The sequence below is a fragment of the Patiria miniata genome, unplaced genomic scaffold (assembly GCF_015706575.1).
Source record: "Patiria miniata isolate m_02_andy unplaced genomic scaffold, ASM1570657v1 HiC_scaffold_22, whole genome shotgun sequence".
NCBI classification, from domain to species: Eukaryota; Metazoa; Echinodermata; class Asteroidea; order Valvatida; family Asterinidae; genus Patiria; species Patiria miniata.
In genome coordinates this window covers 10,154,291-10,175,794 of record NW_024037061.1, presented here as the reverse complement: position 1 = coordinate 10,175,794, position 21,504 = coordinate 10,154,291, and the positions used below count along the sequence as shown (strand labels likewise).

Genomic DNA, 21,504 nt, shown 5'->3' with positions numbered 1-21,504 from the left:
TGATCTACAATTCACCAATCAGATGACGGGGATTTATTCAGGTGTTGTATAAATTATATTTGCATGCATACATGTACTTGTAAATACTTGATTTGCTTTAATGTATATTATATTAACTTGAGAAAAGAATAATTCGCACAAATCACGAAAACCAAGCACACAAACAAAATTGTGCAGTTTTCTATTTCTGTAGGTTTTCATAAATGTCTGTTTTTTTGTTCAACAAAATGAAAGAGAAATCCTGTGTTTTTGGTACGTTTTACATGTTTTAGAAATAAAAGTGTGAAATAGTTCATCAGAGATTTTTATATTTTGAGGAAAACTAAATAAGATATTTGTACCAATTGTAACCCATCATTAGCCATTGGATATTTAACTATTTGTTAATTTGATTTATGTCAAAATTTATGTAGTTTCTGTCAAAATTTATGTGATTTGTTGTCAAAACCAGAATTTTGTAACCGGAATCTATTTAAGAGCCAATATTTGTTTTGGTTTTCAGTCTTCTGAAAATATGTGAATAAAATAAATATTTTCAGAAACCTGCTAAAAAAATTCAGACTGTAACTTTACTTCTAAATATGATTTATTGGATTTGTACAGGTGTATCAGATCCAAATGAATAACCCGAAAAGTAATTAGTTGATTTCTGATTTTGTTTCCTTTTCACATCATGAACTTCAAATCAATATTATTTTTTGTTCAAGAAAGTCTGTTTTCAGTGATAGATTTTGCCCTTCACTGATGTATACACACTGTACACTCAGTGTGTTACCTCCCGAGTGAAAGTAGGAAAAACACCTCTTGGGTGGGACTCGAACCCACGACCTCCTGCTTTCTAGTGCAGACGTCTTACCACTCGACCACCGAGCTTGACAGGATCGGTTGGCTGGTTTGAATCTGATGTACATGTAGCAACGGGCACCGCAATGAAACCATTCATAAGATAGAATTTGCATCGGGGTGATGTAAATCAATATTAGGTTTTGCCCTTCACCGACGTATTAGCACTGTATACTCTGTGTGTTACCTCCCGAGTGAAAGTCTGTTTTCCAAAAAATAAAGTTTATTCTAAAGGAAAAACTCCATATATTTTTTAAAGTACAATTGATAAAACAGTGTTATTCAAACAAACAAAAGAGATGGACAATCGTATAGTTTTCAAGGGAAGCACCTGTTATTTGACATTGCCATTGTTTGCCAAAAGTAATTACAACTTGAGCTCATTTACATTATTTACAAAACAAAAGATTGAAATAAAAAAAATTCTCGTCTGAAAAATTCAGTAACAACTTGTACTTAATTCTTTGGTTCATTTGTTCATTATTTTATACCCGCTTTAATATTTACATGACAAAGTTGATCTACCTATATGACCTTTTTAGGTAAGTTTGAGGGCACATTTTGAATTAATTGACTTGAGCTTGTAGATTATTCAGAGGTGGTAATTCACAATAGCCCTGGGTGAATAATAACTGGAAAGTAAAATATTTTTCAGGTAAAGCATTATATTAGCTCACAAATGGAAAAAAAAACCCACCAAAATCTTGAAATAGTAACATTAAGTGAAGTATCTTGCCTATTTTGTCTCTCCTAAACTCTTTCGAAGATATTCGTATCTGATTGGCTTGATAACAGCAAAATTGTTTGAAAACAATAATTTGGGAAAGGCTCACATAACTCCTTAGTCGCCCAGGTTTAATTGTATGCAAGATGCAGTAATTAAGCACATGTATGTATGTATGCCTGAGCACATGAGAGTCTGGGGGTGTGGCCAAGTGGTTAGGGTTCGTGACTCGTGATCAGAGGGTCAGGGGTTCAAATCCAGCTGCTGGTCATGTATTGCATCCATGGGCAAACCACTTCACCCCCACTTACCTCTCTCCACCCAGGAGTATAAATGGGTACTGGCATTAGCTGGGGAGTAACCTGCGATGGACAAGCATCCCATCCAGCATGTCCAGAGAGAATAGAAATATTCTCAGTCATTTTTTGATGTTTGCAAATGTTGTATTTTCCCTTTGAATATAAGTTGACTCCATGGTTAACGGTTAATTACCAAGCAAGTCTGTAAACTTCTGAAATTTTGAAATGACAAAATCTTAACCAAGCTATGTCTCCATTAAGCTCTGGAAATCTTTACAACATTTATGTACAGCTTTCTCTGAAGACAATGCTGAAAATTATACAAACAAAAACATCATTATATAATATCTCTATAATAAACAAATCTGTATATACATGTATGTCATATCTGATCGTCTACTTGTCTGTTGGTGTCTAGTTATCATCCGTATCTTCAAAGATCTGCAAAAACAAAAACAGGAAACAAGTTTAGATTATTGCTTCGACTGACATGAGGGACCCCAAAAACTCAACCCCCGGTTTGGCAGTATATTGATAAAATGAGGGACTGTAAGTAACTGTCTCCTCAAATTGCACATATGTGTATGTTAAGACACAGTTAATTGAATACATCTATAACCACTGTTTCTATTTCACAAAAATTTGGCAACTGTTAGTAAAAGTTGTAGTTTTGGGAATTTTTTAAACACTTTTTGATGATAACTGGAATTACTTCTACTTCAAAATCAACTTACCTGCATGAGATTTTTAGGTTCAAGTGCTGATTTGTTGAGTGCCTTCGGCTCATCAAAACTCAGATTGAGCGGAGTTGCTGGATCGTCGTGTACTGCGCTGATGTTGGGACTGCCGTTGGGTGTCCATCTGGGGCAAATCAAATCAAATCAAATCAGATGATATATGATTATATTAAAAATCATGAACACGTACTAAGGTATGAGGGTTTAGCCGATGTGCGCATGTGGTGCAAGTGCTGGGTATCAAGACCAGTTTTAAAGACTTCTCAGCCTTGGTTAAACACCCACATGATGGGCTCTCGAATGAACAGGAATAGGTAAATGGTATTGGGTATAGGTCTCGATCGTAGGACGTCAAAGTACCATGTGACCGTCCAGTTTCCCCGTGATCGGTCAGCATTGCAGTAGGCAAGCATTTGGTTAGCAACCACGTCATGCATTGTAAACTAGACAGTAGGGCTTATTTTCACGTAAAATAATCGCAAATTCTTTATTGAATGGCAGAACGGTGTACGGTTGTCATGACCGTTCTGACCCTGCACTGGGTGTTGGCTCAGCATTTTTATCACAGTTTTTACCATCCTTCGCAGCTTTGAAGGCTTGCTTACTACCTACTGGGTACGGTACTAAACGATCTTTGTCTACTACAATGGCCTCGCTGACTTTGCAGTACCCTGGACGTAGGCCAGGTCACATGAGTCAGCGAGAGAACCCTATATATGACACAAAGATTAAAAGCAAGTCAGTTAGGATTGTACAGTGCACTACCTGTCAAAGCTGTTGTTGAGTCTGCCGTGACAGATAGGGGAGGAGCTTCTGGGCTGATGGAGGGGTGTCCGACGACAACTTCTGTTCAGTAGCGGTGTTCCCGAGGTGGATATAACAGGGTAGCTACACAAACAAGAAAACATGTGCCACACACAAGAAGTACGTCAAGCATCAAATTTGACAGAATTGTGCGTCAGTCCAATAAACATAGATAACTGACAACATCCAGTTTTATAAAGGTAGCGGTTTGAATTCCAGCTTTTGCGACAACTGTTTGAAAACAATTTGCACACTCTGTTTATAAAAAAGCACAGTTGCTCTGACCTGTGCTTTTCTCCAGTCTCACACAAAATAATTTTTTTTTGTAATTGAATTTTTTTTTCTAGCAATGCAAAAGTATTTCAGTTTTGAATGAAACATCAAACAGAAAAACCTCCCATGTTTAGTAATGGAATCTTTTCTGTACAAATTTGAATTATCTGAGGCCCGACAAAAATTCTGGCGAATTTTTGTGTACGATAAGGGCACAAAAGCAACCCCGAACAAATTTGTTTTTCAGTGGAGTTGAAAACGTATAAAATAGAAAAAAAGTAGTTTTTTCCATATAAATAAAACAAACATATCGAAATTTTGTTAGGAGAAAAAAAAAATTGAATCTGTTAGGTAGGGAAACTTAAACATTTTTGGGACAAAAAAACCAAAACGAAAATGTGTTTTTTTTCTCTTCAAGATAAGAATTTACCTTGCAGGTTCTGTGAATACTTTGCTCTTTTCTTCGTCGCTCGAAAACGAGAGATTGGAAAGCGGTTGCCCATATGAACCATGGGATACATCTGTATCAAAACACTCATCTGCTGATAAAAAAATAGAACTTGTATCAGAAAATAACAACCAACTTTGTCTACAAATGACTTTCAATCCGATGAATTGTGTGTTAGATTCTTTTGGTACTGTATACACATAGGATTAGAGACATTGTTGTTTCTTTGTTAACCAGTTTGCGCCGGGATTATTTTTGCCAAAAATTTTGATTTTTGACAAACTACTGATTCGCAAGAGTCATTTTAACAGTATATTTGTAATAATAATAATAATAAGCAAAGATTTATATAGCGCCCAGTCCATCGAAAAAACAATGCTCCAGGGCGCTTACAGAGTAACACATAGAAAATCCCTTTAAACTCAAAGTAATTATTAGAATTAACAAGAAAAATGTAAAAATCAGTTTAAAATCAGCATGAAATTACAAACAAAAAATGACAAGCAAATATAGAAATATACAATATTTTAAAATACAAAGGTAAGAAAAGTATTTGTACCATATTTCTTGCCAAAACCTCATATTTTTCAACACTCCGGGGTGTGCACAGAGCGTAAATTGTAGAACAACAGGCCATGCACAATGGCCAATTCAAAATCAACACACACTCCGCCTTCACAGACTTTGTGTGTGTGTACAAAAGACACGAGGGATTAGTGTGTTTAGCCGTCACCCGGAGCAAGTGTAGGCACGCTTGACGTTTTAACCAATCAGCCGTGCCTGTGTATAAAAACAGCCAGTGTGTATTAACATGGCCTCTGACGCCAAATAATTAAGGATTATAACATGAATTTCGGGTCCAATTTATGTTCGTTTCCCTGGTACATCTGATATAAGCTTTTGTAAATTCAGGACACATTCTTTAATGCCTTCTATCTCCAAGAGTGATTATGTAAGGCAAAGTGCCTGCCAAACAAACAAGTAAATAGTTTGAAGTCAATTTTAAAAATACTTGCATGGCAAATTACACATGTCAGGTGTCGCAGGGACACCAAAAAGGTCAAACTTTTTGGATCCCAAATTTATGGAAGGACCCTAAAGTAAAACAGCTGTAATTTCTATTTTTCGTACCCTCAGAGTAGCTGAGATCCCAGTGAGAGGGTCTCTGTGCTTTGGGTATCGTCGTGGGTGACTTCACCATATGCATCACCGGTAACCTCAGGGTGTGTGTCACTATCTGTACAAACATCGCGAGGATCCCAATGAGCATGCTCAGAAACGCTAAGATGGATACCCACTGAAAAAAAAAAATGGGATGTAAATGGATTTTGACATTCAAGGTTTAAAAAAAAGTATACACGCCTACCCTAATTCAATTTGTGGAAAAAAAGTAAAACAAAAACAAAAAAAACATCAATTACCACCTTTTACCCTTGACTACACGCAGACACCTCCATATGATCGAACACAAAAAATATTGCCAAAAAAACAAAAAAAATTCCCTACCTATCCTATTTTCAAATGCCAAGTAATTGGAAGCAGAAATATTTTTTTTGGCCATTAAAAAAAATGAAAGTAAGGACAAAAGAAAGCACTTTAGGAGACTTTCCAGATAGATATTTGTTAATGAAATCTTACAAAACAGAAATTCGGAAGTTAGAAAAGATGATTATTTTGATAAATAAGAATACAAAAATGCTACTCTTTATTTTAAAAGTTAAAATCTGACACATGCATTCTCAAAATTAACAGAAACTGTTATTTTAAACTTGTGAAAGTTCTAAAACACAACCTTGGGGACATTTTTGTTCTTGTTCTAAGAATGACTTTGAAAGCTGATGGCTCAGCATCATTTCTCAACAGAAGCTATACTCACAACTTTTCTGAAGGTCAACATGACGCGATTTCTCCTGTCCACCGACCTCATGACGGGAAGATGGAGCAAGTCTTCAAGAGACGGCCTACGCTGGTAGTCAGGATCCATCATGGATATGATGATGTCCTTCAAGCTCCTGGAAATACCTGTATTAAGAACAATGGATAAAAGGCAAAAGAGGATCATTTGCTTTTCATGCGTTTTGTTTGTTTCCAATATTAACACCACTCACAATCCAAAGAAGAATGCTAAAACCTAACCTGTTGAAGTTTCAGCTCAGTGGATATTTGGCCTTTTCGAGAAAACAGTGAAAAACCATGACAACCTTTTGATCATGAACACAATTTCGTCAACAGCACTCTTTATTTGTAATAATCAGTCAATTGACTGATCGTTGGAAATCGCCTACATTTCTTGATTTCTTCTAAATGACAGCAAGCCAGATGGAATAATTTACAGGGTGCTTAGTACTGGTACGATCTGTAATCCAAGTATGCTGTTAGATAATAATTTCCCAGATAACTTTTGGGATAAATGCAAATGATGCTTTATGCCTTTAATGACAATGACAGGCAACTTCATGCATTATTACCAGCAGCTGATTTAAAGAAACAGTGCGTAACTTATGCCATGCGTAGGATTTACGTGACAAATTTGTTGCGCAGCTGCGCAATAAACCCATGATCAATTTCACAAAACGTATCGTAGCTCTGAACATTTTATGTAATTCCAGCATTTACGACAGCTGTTTATGTATGATTTCCGTTTGGTCACCAAACAGTTGTTGAAACCGCCCACCATTGTGAAAATAGTCACTCTTTTTCATGAAAATAGTTTTGTCGAACTGTCTTTGGAAACGTGCAGCAAGTCTGCACATTCTGTCAGGGGTAGGTTAGTTACTTCAAAAACAAAGCTGTAAATTTCTTGTATCAATCTTGATTAGTTGTGCAATGACAGGCTCAACGACGATCGTGATTAGTTGGTAAAATAGCCTTTGGCTCGCCATGTCATAGCTGCATCCTTCAATTCAGCTTTGCTGTTAGGATAATTAGCCCCCAAATTCATGTGTTTATTTACAAATCCATAGCGTCTTCATGTGAGCGCCAAGCGTCGTCAGCAATGAGTACAAATGTCCAAATTTGGTCTTCCCCAACTCTTTCCCTCAATGACCGTTGAGGGGGTACTTGTGCGAGAAGTTCATAATGCAAAACGCTTGTTACCTTTTGTAATATCCCATGGGATGTCGCCGTTACGAAGCTGATGCCACAACTGACCGTTCTGAGGTAAATCTAGGTCACATGCTAACTCCAGAATGGTGATTCCAATGCTGGTAATATGCACAAACAAATGAGGTGGGTTTTGAATTCATGGATATCACATCAAATTAATAATGCAAGAATATTCAAAAATAGTGAGAATTAAGAGTTTACTTTACACAAAGTATCAGGGTGCAGGGCTTATTGGATTGTTTTATAAGCCCCTTGCATCTGACGTCACATCTGAAGATAGGTCTTTGATCCTCTGTAATTCGCACAAGTAGACACTGTGTACATCCATTGTTACCAAATTTAGAAAAGAAATACTGCCCTCAGTGGGTTGGTTTATCCATCACTTTAGTCAGGTTGGGTCGGTTTCATTTTTTTGTTAGCGATTTTCGGGTCGAGTTGGGTCGGTTATTAAAGCCATCTTGTGAGAAACCCAAAATAAACCAAACAAATTCACGTGGTGCAATATTATTGCAGAGTCACTGCCCAGTACTGAACACATACTACCGCGTCAACCGCACGATTGTGCATGTGGTTTGGAGTCTATTACGTGTACCCACTGGTAGGTCAACTAAAATAGGAGTGTGCACCATACCATAATAAGGTATGATTCTTTACTGAGAGATGACAATTTCCAAAACAGAAATTCATGTGACACGGGTAACTTCAGGCACAGAAAGCAGACACAGTGTTTGTGAGATATAAAGGACGATTTGCCAAAGCTTTTTGTCTTTTTAGGTCATCAGCCTCGGTCAAAAAATTTGGCCACTGGTATCAAATGAGGGGAATAATCGTCATAGCGATTTTTGGCAAGGTATACACCTCCAGAGTTGGAAAATATGTGACAGCATTGCAGCAGTGGCAGCTTTTTGGGTGTTATCACCCGTTTTTCCAAAATGTTCATCAAAATGCTTGTTACCACTCTGGGGGGGGGGGGGGGGGGGGGGGGGGGGAGGATAAACCTTGCGCATGCGCACTATAACCATTTATGTCCTGATTTGATACTGACCAAACCCCCAGGATGATGGCCTATTTTGTGGGGTGATTTCGGTTCGGTTCGGTTTTTCCCTGAATTTTTGTCAGGTGAGGTCGGAATTGTGGAGATCAGATCGCTTTCCGTTCGGATTCGGTTTATATCTATGTTTCGGGTCAGTTTGGCCTGGTAAACCCTGGTCACAACATTAATGCATCGTGCAAAGGGTCAATTTCGAAAGAGTACAAGTTGACTCAAAAATTGAAACAGATGGTCTAGCATAAAAGCTGTGACCCTTAACCTCGGATTACAGAGATGGACGGCCATAGTGCAGTTTAGTGGTCCCTAAGGTTGAACACAACCTAAACTCATAATTACTAAAGAAGTTGTCTCTTTAACTGGCAAATGGCTAAACAAATAAATAATAATTCTCTCTCTCACAGTAAAAGAGACAGCGCAACTTTAAAAGGAACTTTGTGAAGCTCATCTTACCTGAAGACATCAGCATGTTTGCCAAACTTGCCTTGAAGTAACTCCGGGGCTAGGTATCGTGGGTCTCCCTCTTGAGCGTCCGTCAAATCATTCTGCCACAAAACAAATTAACAAGGCAGAAAACCACTCAGATAAATTAAAGTCTTTTTTCTGTAGACTGTATCAATAAAAGTTTTTAGCAAAGCACATTTTTTTTGGGGGGAGGGGACATTTCTGTTTCTATTTTTTTGTTAAACTTTAACAAAATTTCCTCTATCTATCAATAGGGCTCTCTCAAAATGACGTCATTTCCAACAGACCAGCCATATACATTGCCATTTTGAGCGTCAACTTGCATAACGCCTAACGGCTGCGTTATATTTTGAACACATTTCGAACAAGCGCACGTGTTTAGATCATTTTCAACTCTGCACAATGTGTGCTTGATTGCGTAAAATACACAGTTGCAGTTCTCCTACAGAGATGGCCGTCATTGAGAGAGACCTATGCTATGGACAACAGGGTCAACAACCAATTACTAAAACGTACCTTTCCGAGTTGCACTGTGAGGCCAAAGTCACCCAGCTTGCAAGCTCCGTACATGGAGACAAAGATGTTCTCTGGTTTGATGTCTAAATGAAGCAAGTCGTGATCATGAAGATGCTTCACACCCTATGGAAGAAGCGATGGGAACAAATGACATTATTGTGAGTAATGCCAAATCTACCTGAACAAATCTGTAAAAGGCCTATGCAATGTAATTTTTTTTAATGCAATTACATTTGGAGAGATTCGGGGGTTTAAGCAACAAAAAGGCCCAGATCAAGAAATGTAATCATGTACTCCAGAGGTCTTCAAATTTACCTTCATTAAGTCCAGAAGGAAACTCCAGACTGTGCTTTCAGAGATGTCATGGTGGCTCTCGCTGTATTCCTCCAAACTATTGAGTCATACATATCACGCACACAAAAATCAAAGCATGATGAGATTTCGTGAATTATAACAAGTTAAGAAATATTCCTTTGAAGTTTATCCATCCCCTGTCAGTGTTGTAGTCGAGTTACTTGAGTCGAGTCCAAGTCTGGAGTCACCTGAGTCATTTCTGAGTCCAAGTCTAGAATCACTTTGTCAGGTCTAAGTCACAAGTAATTGCATTTAAGTCCGAGTCCAAGTCACATTTGTACAAAATGGATGTGTATAAACAATGACACACCTTCATGAAGCATGCAGCACTGTTTTTATTATAACCGCTGTGTTATTTTACCTTCCGTCTTTTTAAAAACTAACAAGTAAGATTGGAAGTTCTGAAAAGTGAAGAAAAATGCAAGGTTTTACTTTGTAGTAGCATTTCTGTTGATTAATATTTTAAAAAGTGGTTTATGAATAACTTATTATTGTTATGTTACCTTTGAAAAAAAAAAGATGAGAAAAGTGTACAAATCTTTATCGAAGGAAACTCAGAAATCACACTTTGACTTTTTCAGGTAAAAGGTACACTTGATTTTCAAGGACCAAAATTTTGTACCCCGAAATTTCTTTGAAGAATAATGACAAGATAACAGCAAATTTTCAAGGTATAGTAGTGTGAGAACTCACACAACTATTACCATGATTCCAACTCATACCATTTTGTGGTAAACACATTTTGGAGCCGATTGGGCACATTCTCGCAAACTTCTTCTTTTAATACCTCATTTGGCAGAGCTCCGTCTGTATGTACAAGTGGCCCTTCTCCGCCCACGCTTTGAGGAACTCCACACAGTTAGGATGTCTGCTCAATGTTTCATGTTGGTGAACTTCTTCAAGCTTTCGTTTCCTGTACATCAATGAACGACCACTTCATTTATAATCAGAAAATGTTACCTTCTACTGAGATAATAAACAGATATATATAAAAACAAAACAAAAATTGGTGGGAGAGATGTTAAATACGGACTGCTTCAACTCTTGGCATAGTGAAACTGGCCTCCCTCGCTCCAGCATGCTCATCAGTGGATCACCTCGGGGGAATAGTCTTACTATACCCCTCGAGGCAGTCAATATAAAACTATTGTTTACCACTTACTTGTCAGCTTCACCCTTGAATCGTTCCCTGGATCGCTTCACAGCATAGAGTTTGCCGTCTTCCTTACACTTGACCTTGTACACCTAAGTAAAAATTCAATTCAAAATAAATAAATTCAACTCAATCACAATTCAAAGCTCATGCTCATGCACATCTCTTAACTCTTTCGCTACGGCGAGCCGCTGACAGCGGCTCATACCAATTGTACAGGTCGTACGGAGAGCCGCTGGCAGCTGCTCGGTTGCATCGCTATGAATAAACAGGATGTCCCCATGACGTGGGCCATATCTACATAATTTATATCGTATAACCTCTGACCCTAGTTTGAGCCGCTGCCAGCGGTTTTCCGTCTGGCCGGGCTGCGCTTTTGGTTATTGTCAGCAGTTTGTTTACGGAGATACATTCAAAGATGGCGGCGCCCACATCGACGCTCGGCGGAATTTTCAGCTTTTAATTATGTCCAGTTGGGACGAAAAAGGTAAATTAAATTCCGTAGCGAAAGAGTTAATAATCAGCCCTTAGAATATTCAAATATTCGATCAAGTCCAAGTTAAATAATGAAAGGTTTGCGGAAACACCATGTGCGAATAATTTCTCAACTAAGAGAATGGTTCTGAAAAGAACCAGAGGTATCAACTCGACGTTCCGGTCAGTATGCTCTGACCGTCTTCAGGAGAGTCCAAGTTCGAATAATCGAATACCAAATTATTAGAAAATGAACAACCCTGATCTTCCCTCTGCAGACCTTGACACTATCAGAAATAAAATGACCCTTGGATTCAGATTTCTTTCATTTACCTCACCAAATGAGCCTTCGCCCAGTTTCTGCACGACCTCAAAGCACTGATTGAAAAAGGACTCCGTGCTCTTCTCATTGTAATGGGGACTCTGTAAGACAGCTGATCAGCTCAAGGTCAAGGAGCAAAGGTGAAAGGTCAATGAAACTGTTACATCAAACTGTGTGAATGTTCGTATTCTACTTTTGAAGACCTTCTTGACTATTATCATTTTGTGGTCAATGCGTTTTCAAGCCCAAATGAGTACTTTCTCTCGAAAGTCTCCATTAAACTCTGTCAAAGGTTACGGCTTTTAATAATCACAAACAGCTTTTTGAAAATATCTGTGATATCAACAGAACAGAGGACGAGTCAATGATACATTGGGGAGTGTGGCCTAGCGGTTAGGATTTGCGACTCATGATCAGAGGGTCGGGGGTTCAAATCCAGATGCAGGTCACATGTTGTGTCCTTGGGCAAGCCACTTCACCCCCACTTGCCTCTCTCTCCACCCAGAAGTATAAATGGGTGCTGGCATTAGCTTGGGAGTAACTTGCCTAGGACTGGTATCCCATCCAGGGGAATAGAAATATTCTCAGTTTCTACTTGACAAGGAAACTGGAGACAAACGCCGGCCTGATGGGTCATATGGAGTACAGAAGTCTAATCCAGATGCTGGTCATATGTTGTGTCCTTTGGCAAGCCACTTCACCCTTACTTGCCTCTCTCCACCCAGGAGTATAAATAGGTACCAGCATTAGCTGGGGAGTAACCTGCAATGGACTGGTATCCCATCCAGGGGGAATAGAAATATTCTCTGTTTTTACATGACAAGGAAACTGAAACGCCGGCCTGATGGGTCATATTGGCTCGTGACAGACTTGACTTTACAAAGGATACAGGGTTCTGATTGCCGGAAAGAAACCGCTCTGGGTCGAGACTCTTCCTCCCTGGTCTTGTTTGGAAACAGACGGCTGACCGGAGGGACACTTTTCAGTGGTGGTCTGGGCGGCCCCGTCCGACGTGGTGTTGTGCCTCGATGCTTTGAAAAAAAAAATATATAGAAATGTCTTAGTAAGTTCAAAAACTGATTGCATAATTTAGGCCACTTATTGTGAACATATCTTTTTCAGGGAGTCAGACTTCTTCGACATGTATTTTCATTAACAGGTATAGAAGGTGCATAATTTTATTTTTAGGCCACGTGAGAAAAACAAACAGTCTCCCATCCCCACTGCTTCCTTTTTCCCACCTGACGCCACTTCCGCGATTGTGTAAAAAGAAAATGTTGTAAGTATTTCCTAACAAAATTGGAAATGTTTCTCGGTCCCAAATTCATGTCTTATCATCATTTTTGCAATGAATGACCTTCATTGAGATGATATATGAAGGAAAACATGGCGTCAGGTTGCAATATTTTTTCCCCTTTTTTAAAATATATTTTCTCTTTTTATTTGTTTCCCACAAAATTATAGCTATATATGTATGCAAGTTACAAATCTAGGACGGCTTATTTGGACACAAAAGTATCAGCAAAAGAGTTCAGAAAATGAACAAATTCATCTGCAATCTTGGGGGGCAGGGGAGGGCCGCCTTCTTCCCTTTTCCAAAAAGCTCATTCAAGAGACTATTTTGTTTTTATTTGGCCTTACAGTTATTTCTTATTTTTCATCAACTCACCTTCTCCTTTCAATGTAGAGAGTACCCTCCGGTTCTTGTCAGAACCACACATACTCACACAATACATTTTCCCACATGGTGCTATTGCAAACGGGTGCATACAACCTATGTTCCCCAATACCTATGTTTCCCAATACCTATGTTCTCCAATACCGATGTTCCCCGAAATCCTTACCCAAACCCTAGCCCTAACCCAAATCCTAAGGATTTCGGGGAACATCAGTATTAGGGAACATAGGTATTAGGGAACATCGGCTAGATCCCACTGCAAACCACTTATCTTATTTTAACTCACCTTCTTCTGAGAAAATGTCACTTGCTCCTGAAGAAACTTAGGCAGCGGTCTCGGACTTCGGAAGCCATTTTCCCTCAGTGAAGACTCAAAATCTGACTGCATCCTGCTTGAAATTAGCTTTGCATACAAAAAAAAAGTAAAACCCATCACAGTGTACATGTGGCGATCGTATTGTAGGACCCGGTTCCTAGTATAAGAGAACAAAATCTACTTTTCATTTATGACTAACCAAAGTAGTTGGCGATGTTAAGATCGACATGCAGGTATGTCATAGATAGATGGCAGGGTTTTGAATTTTTGAGGGAAATTTGGGGGTAAAATGACGATGACAACGACAAACGCAACACGAAAATACAGATGGCGATCACGGCGATGTGAAGCACACATGATTGATGAATCGCACGGCACCAACCGTAATTTGCGTAAACCGTGTACCAAAATCTTAATTAAATCGCACGGCACCAACCATAATTTGCGTAAACCGTGTACAAAAATCTTAAATTCTACCCCAAGGAATTGTGCAATATTATTGACAAAAAAGTGTCACTGGAAATGAGAGAAGTCTGCTTTAGATTAAAAACATCATATTTGAATGATAAAATCACCCTTGACTTCAATTTGATTGAAACTAAACACTACACGATCGTACATGTTCCAATCATCCATGTGCACACATCATCAACAATTTGAAGACAAGGAAGATGATCAATCAAAACAGGAATTGAATACCACATCATAAAATCTGAGATGGACTAGTTTAGATCTTTATCACGTGTTTATTTGAGTCTGTCTTTGTCTAGAAAATTAATCTTATCTTGCTGTGCATTTTATTTTGGCATTTATTTATTAGGCCTATGTTTATATAGGCCTAGCCTAATCCTATAAAACAATTTGTAGATACATAATGTTAAAACGTGTTCAATAAATATCTTGAACACTCACAGACCTGTGCAAGATAACCACTTACTAAGTGACTTAGGAGGTGTTTGCGCAGTTACCACCAGAACCAGTCACAAGCACTAACAACACTAGTCCCAGCACTACCAACTGACCAATTGTACCATGACTAAGTTACATCATTCAACATTTGCAACAACAACAAGCACGACAAGATGTTGTTGACAGAGGATGGAACGCCGTATTATCGCGATACTTATCACATTTCTCGTTAGGAATAAAGATTGCCCACTAACTTTCCAGAATTGTCCTGTCTTATGTGTAGTATAACTCTTCCTTTTTAAATTAATATAAAAAAATCTGACAGGCGGTGTGGTTTATTCCGTGTACGATGCCTGTGAAAATAGACATGCGCGGCGTGTGCGAACGGAGGTGGACTCCCTATTATCGCGGTATGCGGGAAGTGGTTTTTATAATGATCCAAACTTTTTTGTTCATAGTTTATGTTTGACCAAAACACCCCCTGAATAAAGTCTGATATTTTCCCTGTAACGTTCAAGTTGATTAAAGACAAAATGTCTGCAGGATGATTTCTTAAGACCCTGCCCTTCCCCCGAAAGGAGAACACAAATCCCTGAGGCAAGTCTACTGATCGGCGATTGAGGGCGCCATTCACTTTACACGGTGTGCCGTTTTATTTTCGCTAACGCGCGGTGCTTATTTTGATCCCGTAAAAGTTGTTACGATTTCGCGCTGCAAATATCGTCGTTCGACTTCATTTTACATTTGCAGCTGAAGAATGGGACCCAGACAATGGAACTTGCATGGACAGAGCGCAATTAAAGATTTATGTTAAAATATAAACGGTACCTTTTAGCAGACACGGTGAGGGAAAATTTTGCAAGTTTTGGAAAACGTTAATATTTATTAAAATTGTTTAAAGTCCCGAAAGACACAACATTTTTTAATCGTCCTTTTTATACAACTCGGTAGAAAATCCTTGATGACTGGTGAACTGGATAAAAATCGCCACTTGAAGGAGTTTTGACACTGGATGCCGCGATAATAGGGAGTCCGACTATACATTGGCATTGCAAATGCAGCAACAGCACTGACTGTTGGTTCACCGGCCCTGTCAATGTCATGCCTGTTACGTTATCAAAATATTACACTTAAAAATATTCTGTAACAGAAAAGTACACTTAGAATAGCCGTCTAAAATAGAATCTAAAATTGAAACGGGTAAATCGGTTGTAAACTCACCTTGCAATCTGAACCAGCATAACGTCAAATTCCTTCCACTTCCGCCAGTACGTTTCCAACCAACCGCGCCGCGGACGTCTGCTTCGCGATAGAAAATTTCGCGCCGTATCGCCGGAAGTAAAGCGCCCTCAATTGGCAGAGACTGCTCAGGCCTACTGTCTGTAAATCTACGACGGCGAGTGCGTGGGGGGGGGGGGGGGGGGGGGGGGGGGGGGGGGGGGGGGGGGATATGACCACAATCCCAAAATTGCCGTGGAAATTTTGAAAGGGGGGGGGGAGGGGATATACCTGTATATCAATATGTGTACACTCGCGCTTTAAGTTTTTGTACTTAATTTGTTTCTCCACTCACATTTTCGTTGTTGGGATGTTCTAGAACTAAATATTTCGTAATCCGAATTTTTGTTTTCTCATCACAAAAAAGTGTGGGGGACGATTTAATAGCCCATCACCTTGGTCAAAAAATGGGGAACATAGTTATACCAACGCCCATGCACCCCTCCGGGATTTACGCCCCTGTTGGTTCCCCTATTTCACACCGACGTGTGGTGCTCCTGGACTAAGGATCTCGTCTCTTCCCATAACTCCTTCCAACGCCGAACTTGGGGTTGGCGGGAGGAGATTTTGGTTCTTCTTGAAACACCCCCGAGCGTCAACCCCCCTGCACCCCTCCCGAGCGCAAAAAAAACGACATAGACGACGATCGCGACGCCCTTTTTCATTACAATAAAGTTCTCCAACTTAAAATGCGCTCAACATGATCTCGGGTCTGACGCCGCAAATTAAAATAGGATACCCCCCCCCACCCAACCCCTTTGGAAAATTTAGAGATCTGCAGGTAACTCCTTCACTTATTAAACAAATTATAATGGCACAATACGTCATTTTACAAACCCTGTCAATTAATCAGTATACAAACCCTTAACAAACACCTCGCAATGATCGTGTCGTCTTTGTGATTATGTGATAAAGTGTATTATTCCTGACAAGAAATTACTGTTTTATATACCAGTAAAATTATAAATTATTCATCACAGCGTGACCACTACACAGGACAAAGTGCATGCAAAAAGTGCAAGACCGAGAGAGTTTTTGCACTCTCCGATTAAGTTATAAGAATGAATGAATCAAAACACAGCGGAGACGACGTCAAACTCGGCTGGGGAAAAAAGTGCAAGGTAGGTGTCATTCTAAATGATTTTGTAAATTAGGGATCGAGGTTTAATGAAAAGATTTGTTTTTAATTACTATGAGAAGTAGGCTTACTCTTAAGTGAAAAAATAAGTATGTACATAGGCCTTACCTGCAACTAGTGTTCTTGGGTGAATTTACTTAGGAACATATTTTTGTGCTTTTAAAATGTGTAAAATCCTCTTTGTCATCCGTTTTTGTGATAATTTGATTGAAACGTCCACTTCTTTAAACATTAAAAAAAATCCATGCTTTTCCGGACAATATTGAGGGATTGAGGGCACTGTTGCTGTGATGTCATTTCAGAAAGACGCTGTTCGGTTTAGGGGTTTTCTGTTCAAATTGTGAACCAACATATTTGCTTTTACTGAAGATATTTGTGAGAAAAGTTTGCTCATTGGCTTACTTACCATGTACTGACAAAACGAATCACCAAAGAATATAGAAAATTCCCGACAGCGAAATATAAAAAATTCTTTCAAATTTTCGTGCTGAAATAATCATTGAGGTTTCTGCCTGTAATGACATCACACTTTTGCTCATGAATATGGAAATTGACACTGTCATAAAAAAAACCCAAATGGCACCAAAATACTTTTAAAAATGGCAGAACAAAAATCAAAAAACGCTTTAAAAATGAGACACAAATTACATTAAAGGGAATATACATCATTTGCTTTTGCTGTAATTTTCAGAAATGGATGGAATTGGGGGGTTGGAAAATATATAGCAAATATAGTTACACTTACTTTTTTGAGGTTTTGGGTTCGAAAATGCTATAAAAACCAATAAAAACAATATTTTCCTGTAGTCTGGTTCCCTGATATCCATATAAGAAGAAACAGAGCAGTGTACATACATTGGGAAATTGTAAGGTCAGGGAACCCGTCTAGCTGGCTTGTACCCGTTCATAGGTGTGTAATCGATTGCAAACAAGTGCGATGGTCAACTGGGGCCAGTATTTGAAAAAAAGCCAGTTTTTTCCAACGCTGATCGGCCGATCAGCGTTGGAAATTGATACAAAAATACCACTTTTCTTGAAAATGACAGTATACCAGGTGCCATGATTTTACAGGATGCTTTACACTGTCATTCACTAACAGTCCAGCAAGGTATTTCAAAATGATTTGGTAGTTTTATTTTTTGATGTTTGCAAATGTTGTATTTTCCCTTTAAAATAACTAAATTGATTGGGCTTTTTAAAGTTTAACATTTCCGGTCCAATATTCTGTAGACTCGGGTGGGAGTTGTTTTTGGCTGAAAATTGTTTAAGTCCTCATTTATATATCCTCTAAAAATTTGACACCGAAGTCTGGACAAATTTACAAGTGTAGACTGCATTGTTTTCTTTTCCCACAATGATTCTAGGTTTGCGATGGAGAACATGATGATCAGTACCGTCGATGTTTCCGGAGATCTAAACATTGACAATTCCCATCACACAGAGATTAAAAGTCACGAAATCGCTCAGCCATCACAGCCTTGTACCCATCCATCAATCGCCCATCAGCCAGATCCTCCTCTTACCCCGCACTCTTACGTCGTCCATCTTGCCGTCTTACTATCTGGGGATGCGTTCAGTGACCTGTCGCCTGATCTCGTGAGATCTCGTGAGAGGGAAACTGTGGATGACGGACCGATGGGTGGACCTCGGAATCCGGTGGTAGGTGCCCAAATAGTAAACAAATAAACTAACAACCTCACTTACTCACAGGAAGATCAGAACATTTCTGATGATTCAAAGCAAGATGCAAATAGGACAAAGGATATTTCTATTATGCCTTCTCTCCAAAAATATTTTGATGTCTAGCTTAGATTTCAGTGAATGCATCATTATTAATAAAGCAAAACCTGCCAATGTGCCATGTTTTCATGCTGCTTATGGCATCTACATAAAATGAACGAAATGTTTTGAACTTAAGCATTTTTTTTTCAAATGCGCGCGCTTATTCTAAACTTTAAGCGAAATTTCGATCGTGATCCAATGGCTTTTCCAAACCTTCCTTAATTAAGCCTTAGGTCCCACGTCCTACATAGAATCATGCATTTACCGAAGCATAGCTCCATATTTCGTGCAGAGTCGTTCTTTCGGCAATTGTTGAATCCTTTCAACACTGTTTTTAATTCGTCTTCTTTTGTAACTCTGATAGGCACAGACGCAACAGGGTGGTGGACGTGTCAAGAAATGCTTGTCGAGTAAACGTGGACTCTGTGGTGTGGGAGCTGGCTGTGTGCTCTTGACCTGTATGCTGGTCGTGCCAGTGATAGTGAAGATCTTGACGTCTTAGCCCGATAGGCTGACATTTTGTTAGAAAATAAAAGGGCCAGCTTGCTTGTGAAAAGTTAGATTTCAAGATCTAGGCAAAATTGCAGTCATCGTGCACATATGGTTCTATTTAACTGCAAATGCTGTTTTTTTAAGCTTCCCATGGCTGGTTACTGCATGGTTGCCCAAAGTTAGCACTTTCATTCTCGTTAGACGCGTGCGCATCACGGATTGTGTTTGTACGTGCAGGGGCGTCGCGAGATTGATTTGAAGAGGAGGGCGGGGGGGGGGGGGGTGTTGACAATAAATTTGCAAACTTTCTGACAGACCATCTTTGCTTGAAGTTGGGTGGGAGGTGGTGGTGGGGAGGGGGAGGGGGTGGGGGTTGGACACTATCGGACAATAGGTGGCGCTCTAGCCTCATTTACATTCCACGGCCGTCTTGAAAATAGCGCCACCATGTGACCTACTAAAGATAGTAAAGGGGAACATGTCATTATTTCCTTACGATTTAAAAGCTAGTGTTTTGGATTAATGTCTAAAAAAATTCAAAACAAAATAGTAAATTTGTTTGTTTAGTACGAGACATGGTTGAAAATGATGCCCTTCTCAGTATTCATTTCCCCCTTTTTTTGAGGGGGGGGGCTTTAAAAAATTGTTGTAATGATTTAATATTTTTTCAATTAAAACTTAAAGACAATAATCTAAGACTTTTGTACATTCCACATTGTGCATTGAAAAATTGGACACTATTGGCTTATTTGAAGTTCCATATGGCAACCATTATTCTCAAAACTTTGAATTTTCTTTCCTTTGGTACCCATCATAAAAATAAGAACAGGTATATCTCTGCAACCCCTTGTCCACTTCTATTCATTTTTCGTTGCAATCAATTTGATAAGAACCCCACACCAACACATATACATACATTTTTGTAAACATCGGCAATCGTGGACCACCTATTGTCCTTAATCCCCATTCCTTTGTTTTGAACATTTTAGAAACAACTCTCAAAGGTTTTGTACACGAATTTCAATTGTGGACTTTCGGTCAATCGTGGACGTATTGATGTTTCATGCAGGGTCATGTTGGGACGACCTTTTCGTCGAGGGGCTTCAGGATTCCAGAGGAGAACTTGACTAGCTGGCTCATTAAGTCGATAAACGTGACCGGCTAGCCGAAGGCGACGCTGTCTGATGGTGGTGGAGATAGGGGGAAGGGCACCATACAGAACAGAGTTAGGGAGATGTTGTTGCCAAGAAACGTTCTGAGCAGCCCGCAACATCCGTGTGTAGGTGCCATCAATGGATGCAGAGATCTGTTTGGTCAGGGTCCAGGACTCGCAACCGTAGAGGAGGTTGTATGTTGGGACCGGGCAATGCGTTGCCTTCGTACTGTCTTAAGTATGCCACATGGTGGCGCTCAAGGTGACCGTTTTAGCCGATTTTCGGCAGAATTCTGCAAAAATGGTTATTTGACAGAAAAACAGCAAATTTGAAAAAAAAAAATGGTACATTAAAAAAAAAAAAAGCTTCAACTTTTCAAACACACCATTGCATAATGGGACAGGTTGGCTGGTTTAGGTGCTGAGGTTCACTGGGAACCGGACTTCATCGTGACGCAACTGCGTTTTACCTGAAAATAATTTCATAACATCTTTATGTGTCTATAGATTGTTTATAATGTAATTTGAACGTCAATAAAAGCAATACTGCAAATCTGCATGTGATTTTAAGTGTTTATAGTGTATTTCGAGTATTTCTGGGGAATTTGGCAGATTTTCGACAAATCTGACAGATTTTTGAAGTGCGTTTAACAGAATTTTGCCATGACCTTATGGTCACCCTGGTGGCGCTATTTTCAAGATGGCTGCGGAATGTGAATAAGGCTTATTATATTAGGAGGGTCATTCGAAAAGTGGATCAAACGATATGGATAATTTAGCGTATTATAGACGCTATTATAGACATATGATGTTTTCGTTCAAAGTCTTTAATATTGGAAAGTTCAAACATGCTTATAAAATGATCAATTCAATTAAAAACTTACCTCTTTACAGTACCACATCCAAAAAGAATGGGTACCTTCCCGGTTGAGCATAGTGACCCTCCAGTTTCAAACTGCTGATAGAGGTATTAATTACATGGCACAAAATACCAGTCACCGAGATGTATTTTGTATGGAGTGTTGTCTGCCAACCATTGGCCAGGAAAAATAGCAATGTGGAGGTTGTTCAGAGTATTTTTAAGAAGATAATCACTATTTAAAACCCAAACTTTAACTTCAACTTAAAGGCACATAAAAAGATCGTTTGCATTTATCCCCCCCCCCCACAAACCTACAGATTTAGTATGAAAA

At 39.2% G+C, this 21,504-nt stretch overlaps 1 protein-coding gene across 1 annotated transcript; it reads right to left on the bottom strand.

The window, feature by feature from the left end:
• Nucleotides 1–1,155: 1,155 nt before the first annotated feature.
• On the bottom strand, nt 1,156–15,809 carry LOC119730470 (membrane-associated tyrosine- and threonine-specific cdc2-inhibitory kinase-like). The gene is made up of 16 exons (XM_038203390.1): nt 15,690–15,809; nt 13,530–13,646; nt 12,455–12,596; nt 11,577–11,677; nt 10,779–10,861; nt 10,404–10,529; nt 9,578–9,653; nt 9,263–9,385; nt 8,735–8,826; nt 7,225–7,331; nt 6,005–6,150; nt 5,260–5,425; nt 4,111–4,219; nt 3,369–3,491; nt 2,601–2,727; nt 1,156–2,307 (listed from the first exon to the last, which is right to left on the bottom strand). The coding sequence occupies exons 2-16, from the start codon at nt 13,629–13,631 to the stop codon at nt 2,281–2,283; spliced, it is 1,650 nt and encodes a 549-aa protein (XP_038059318.1). The 5' UTR covers nt 13,632–13,646; nt 15,690–15,809; the 3' UTR covers nt 1,156–2,280.
• Nucleotides 15,810–21,504: the final 5,695 nt, after the last annotated feature.